We start from the raw sequence: 5,699 nt of genomic DNA, 5'->3' as shown, positions 1-5,699 counted from the left end.
CAGCTTCGTTTCGAACTTCAGCTGGGCTGCCAGCATGTACTACCCTATGTTGAACAAGTTCTTCGAGACCTTCTTCCGCGGGGACTTCCCCAACAAGGGCAAGCAGGTGTACCAGGATCATGTTGACGAAGTCCGCAGCCTGGTTCCACCTGAGCGTCTGTTGGAGTACAAGATTAGCGATGGCTGGGGCCCTCTGTGTGAATTCCTGGGAGAAGACGTCCCCGACACTCCATTCCCCCGTGGAAATGATATGGCCGACTTCTTCAAGCGTTGCCGTACCCGCAACAGGCACCAGATGATGAATGCTGCCCTGCAAGCTGTCACGATGGGTGGAGCCCTCCTGGCAACCGGATTGGCCGCTACTATGGCTTTCAAGCGCTTCTGTCGGTGAACGTATTTTCTTCTTTGTTTCTTTCTTGGGTGTTATGGTGTGCGCTGGGCGCAACTCATGGCTTTTCTTGTTTGAAAATATGGTCCCTGTATAATTTTCTTGGCTAGCGTCTTTGTCTTTTCTTAGTACATATAATATCCAACCACATGATTTCATTGACCACCGTGTCGGTTTTGCTCCTCGATCCTTGTCCCTTGGTACGGAGTACTTGGGAGGAAATATCTCTTGGCGCTTGGCCTCAGGGGGTCCCCTGCCGCAAGGACCCCTATGGCCATTGTTGTTGCCTGGCGCCGAGGGGTCTCTCGCATCTTGGCATCCTCTGCGATATGCCACCAGGCACGGGAAGGGATGTCGCACAACATCTTTCACAAACTTTGTGTAAACCGAAGGAAGGAGCCGTCTTGGCGCAGTTGAAAGGGCTGAAGCGCCCTACAAGGCCAGACAATGACCGCGGGATGTTTCGACGCTCGCTCCCTGCTACAAAAAAAGAGACGGAGGGGTCTAGTGGGTGGCCAAGATCCAGTGGCTTTGGAGCCGGTTGCTTGGCCAGGATAGAAGCGGCTTAGGGTATTGGAAGTGGATCAACGTTATGGTCAAAGATACTACAATTGGTTGTATTCGTTTCTCGAACCGACCTCCTATTAAACAGCGGGCTTGGCAGCCGGCATTGACACCGAACAAATGTGGCGGCGGAATGTCACCAGGAGAAGTCGATTTCGCCAATTCTTGTGTTATACATAGTAACAGGGGTTGTCTAGTTGTTTTTCTAAACATAGCCATAGCGCGTGCTTTGTGAGAGCACATGGTGAACTACATATGCAGCGACAAGCTGCAAAGACCAGGGTGCCCAGTGCGATACCTCCCTGTGGAGAAACAAACCGATGGATTGTGTCCAAAGCGCATCGATAATTGTCGGACCTTGGCTAGGACTCTCAGGGGGAAACGACCCATCTCATAATCCAAGAACTTGTCCGACCGTCTGTTACATGTTATCGTATAGACTAGTGTGTTATCGACTCTGGATGGATGGATGGATGGCGGACTACAAGGCAGTTTTGATACAGATCACAACCCAAAACCAGCATAACTGTACATCTTCGTCTCCTGGAAACCATCATTTTTGGCAACATGGATAATTATAGATGTAAGTTGCGTGACCCCTGGAACCTGTATGTTGTGCGTAACTTGTATGCCACCGAAGCGATGCCACAGCCAGACCTTGCCAGTGGATACTCCACCCCACTCCCCAGGTCTGGCCGTGACGTGGCGCTGGAGCTCCTGCTCAAGAGTCAAGCCCGCGGCGCGTAGGGAGAAAGCCACAGTCAAGGGGAGTGCATTCGAATTTCATTTGTTCGTTGTTCCTCGGCATTACTTCAAACTAGGTTTTACGGTTGGACTAGCTGATAAGGGCCTAGTGTCGGCGTTTAGAAGAAAAAAAACTGTTTCGCGGTGGGGATTACTGGAACGGGTTCGTACAGGGAGTAATCTATTACCGACTGCACGGCAGTGTATTTCCTCCGTACTAACATGTTCTAGCACTGATCTGGCTTAGGATGGGCTTCGACATATCAGCCACCTTGACCTACGACCGGACCTTACGTAGAGGACTACGTATTCTTTGCACCGGCTATTATCTGATTTTATCCTTTTCTCTCTCTCACGCGGTGACAAACCCCAGTTTGAGTTTGCACCTGAGGGAGACTAAGAGGCCACTATTCTCTGCGTGCGTTATGAGACACCAAATGGATGACGTTGACTTGCTTGAGGGACGCAGAAGAGCTGCAGTCAGTGGGATGGACTAATTACCGACCTCGTCAGCATCTACCGATAGTCCGGGATGAGTTCATTCTATGAAGGCGAAGATCTAGGCGTTGGGAACCCTGGTTGAAAACCTTTCGGATTGATTGAAGTATCCGGAGATAGAAACCGACTCTTTGTTTGTATGATGAGGGTCGGAACACCATGCCATGACCAACTTCGGGGGCCACTAAAGAGACTGCGCGCAATGGACGAAACGATGCCAATATAACATCCACAAAGGAGCAACTAACATAGACGCACGGACTGGCAGAGTCGGGACTCGGGACTGCACCTGTCGAATGGGTATGTGAGCCAACTGCTGGCCACTCACCAATTAAAGCTGGCGCATGCTTCACGCCTGGCCCAAAGAACAATGAATCGCATGAACCCGAAGGTCCAGGTCCACTTGGGCAAAGTGGATGCCAATTGGAAACACTCCTGACTGGGTCAGCTTTTTGAGTTACGATCCGGCGGATCCTCTCTTCATGCAACACCCCCTTCCATATCCATCCGCGACTACGAGATTTCATGGGATCTTGTGCCCCTCGTCCATAACAGTTCCTACTGCGCCTGGACCTCCTATTTTGCTCGGCTTCTTTCTTCCCAGTGCCCAGGGATGCAATGGTAACGCGAAGGTTCGATGCTGGTTGTTACTGACATCATGCCTGGTGGGTCTGCGCCTTGGTCTTCCGTCCGCATAATGGGCTCTCTTTTGGTCTGGTTGCTATGCTGTCTGCCGGGGGTCGTCGCAGAAATCGATTCAGTATTTCGATCGGTAAGTTAACAGAAATACAGCTTGTGCATGAAGGGCTTCATGGGGCTATCCTTAGAATTAGCTAATTCGTTCGGTCGCATTCTAGAGACCTGATCTATATCCCCCCGTCCTCACTATAGAACGCAGCAGCCCCGACAAAGTTACTCCAGGATATATTTTTGTTGGGCCGTATGAGGCGGCTAACTCAGGTCCTTATATTTATGATAATGACGGCGTAAGTCATATCACCCGGTCCATCGAGCTGCTCTCACTGACACCGTCGCAGAATCTAGTATGGAGCGGCTGGGGAAGTTCCGGTCCCGGCAACGCGCACGGCATGCATGTGTGCAAATACAAAGGGGAAGATCATCTTTGCTTCTTCCAAGGTGTTCAACAGAATGGATATTGCCGGGGCCATGGCGTCATCATGGACAATCAATATCGTACCGTGAAGACGGTCCTCCCTGGGGGTGGAATGGCGTCGAGCGATATGCACGAGTTTCTACCCATTAACGACGGCAAAACTGCACTGTTGACCGTATATCAACAGCGACAGTTCGATATGAGCTTATGGAATGTCAAGACTGGGATGGGGTGGTTGATGGAGAGTGTTTTCCAGGAAGTGGATGTGGAAACGAACGAGGTGCTGTTTGAGTGGAAGTCGCTTGACCATGTTGATCCTACAGCTAGCTACACCTATCCTGGCCACACTGATACGTCGGGAACCGGGCTGGACCCGCGCTCCCCGTGGGATTATTTCCACATCAATTCCGTCGATAAAAACGAGGACGGTGATTACCTGATCTCGTCGCGACACACGTGCGCGATCTACAAAATCTCCGGCCAGAATGGGACGGTGATCTGGCAGTTACATGGCGCCAACCCGTCCTTCACAAATATCAACTTTAGTTTCTCTCAGCAGCACGATGCACGATTCCTGAACGAAAACGGTACTCACACCTTACTGTCCTTGTATAACAACGGCTACAATGGGTTCAACCAAACACACGAATATTCCTCCGGTATGATCATTTTGATCGACCATGTGGCTAAGACGGCCACTCAGGTGCGCGATTATGCCCCTTTGAATATGGACATGCTTAGCTCGAGTCAGGGCAACATGCAGGTCCTGCCTAATCACCATGTGTTCATGGGATGGGGGAACAATGCGTACGTCTCCGAACACGACCAGAACGGCAACCTGGTGCTGTGGGGATACATTGATAAGGACAAAATCATGAACTATCGCGCTCAAAAGTTCCAGTGGGACGGGATGCCGACGGACGTGCCTGCTCTGTGGACATATTCTCGATCGACCGAGCCCTTCTCCTCATTGACCTTGTACGTAAGTTGGAACGGTGCAACACGAGTGAGGTATTGGCGGTTCTACGGTGCCATGAACATGACAGGTCCGTATGCATTGTTAAACCAAGTGACGAAGAAGGGCTTCGAGACGAGTTATACGTTTCCGCACTACTACCCATGGACGTACGCGGAGGCTGTAGATCTCGAGGGCAAGGTGTTGGGCAAGTCGCGGCATATGTTTACTTTTACACCTTCCGGGGAACTGCAACAGTACTGCGCGGACAATATGTGCGAGAATGCTCCGGCGTATGGGCTTCCTGGCGAAGAGGGAGCCGGTGCATTCATCCCTCCGCTGGGCCTTGTTACTGTGCCGTGGGTTGACCCAGAGAACCCGGAAGCCCATTACGACTGGGGTGAGTCTTCAGAGCCCGGGTCACAACCGCTGGATGATGCCAAGGATACTTTGAAGACTGCATACGGTGAGCTTTCCTTACTCCAGAATGGCAATTTAAAGATCTGGAAACTAACCACGGAGATGTTCCCAGAGCGCGGATGGTTTGTCCCTATCTTGGCGGTTGGTGTGGCCGCGATCGGGGTTTACATGGTGGTTCGAAAGTGCCGACTGCGACGACCTGATAACTACGCGGTGAAAGAGCGCCGATCATTAGAGCCATTGGACGATTCCATCGACGAGCCTAAACAGATGAGCGACATGCCGTGGTGGCATTGGCGGCGATGGGCCGGAGCATCCGACGGGCCTCGCTACTTCCCCTTGACGGAGCCGGGTTCGAGAAGGAACGGAGATATGCCCTCGGAGTAGGCCTTCGTAGCTTGATACCCTACATTACTTGTATTCTTAATTTGTAACTTAGTGTTGAATGTAGTATACCCCAATATCATCCATGTGTCGCGTGCTTTGATGATCGTGAGGAGAAAACACCCAAGTATACTCTGTACCGACACTCGGATCCCCGGTGCACAGATAACAATACGGTACAGGGATAGATTACATACGTGCGTCACAGGGTGACAAAACACAGGGCCGAACCACTTCTTCTTTTTTAAGTTCGTTGTTTACGCCGCTCCGGATGGAGATTTCCGCTGACTGGACACAGAATGTGGCTCATTCGGATATACTGGGAACCTGCAGAAAGCCAAAAATAAATAAGTAAATAAATAAAAAAAAGAAAAGGTTTACTACTGCCTACGTCGTGAATGATGTATGCGATGTCGTAGTCTTCCTGTTCTGAGGGTAGGAAATACGTATGCTTTGGTCGTCCGATCATGTCAGCTCTGAAAACATCTTGCGTCTCATGCAGAGTTCCAAGTACGAATGGGAACCGTGGATGCGTTTCGGCTACTGGTCGGAAGGAAGCGTGATTGAAACGAGTTATAGATTAATTAAGGAGAAGAAATTGGGGGAGGGACAGAAAATTTAAAAAAATTAAA

General features: G+C 50.7%; 2 protein-coding genes across 2 annotated transcripts; both read left to right on the top strand.

The window, feature by feature from the left end:
- Nucleotides 1-34: 34 nt before the first annotated feature.
- ANOM_011788 (sulfotransferase family protein) lies at nt 35-391 on the top strand (the record flags this gene model as incomplete). Its single annotated transcript, XM_015557044.1, has 1 exon — nt 35-391. The coding sequence occupies one exon, from the start codon at nt 35-37 to the stop codon at nt 389-391; it is 357 nt and encodes a 118-aa protein (XP_015400901.1).
- A 2,461-nt stretch (nt 392-2,852) lies between these two features.
- On the top strand, nt 2,853-5,070 carry ANOM_011787 (arylsulfotransferase family protein; the record flags this gene model as incomplete). The annotated part of the gene is made up of 3 exons (XM_015557043.1): nt 2,853-2,966; nt 3,052-3,180; nt 3,232-5,070. 3 exons carry the CDS (start codon nt 2,853-2,855, stop codon nt 5,068-5,070), a joined length of 2,082 nt encoding a protein of 693 aa, XP_015400902.1.
- Nucleotides 5,071-5,699: the final 629 nt, after the last annotated feature.

The sequence above is a fragment of the Aspergillus nomiae genome (assembly GCF_001204775.2).
Source record: "Aspergillus nomiae NRRL 13137 chromosome Unknown contig00762, whole genome shotgun sequence".
Classification (NCBI taxonomy): domain Eukaryota; kingdom Fungi; phylum Ascomycota; class Eurotiomycetes; order Eurotiales; family Aspergillaceae; genus Aspergillus; species Aspergillus nomiae.
The sequence above is the reverse complement of the archived record's forward strand: the minus strand, read 5'-3'. Positions and strand labels throughout refer to the sequence as shown.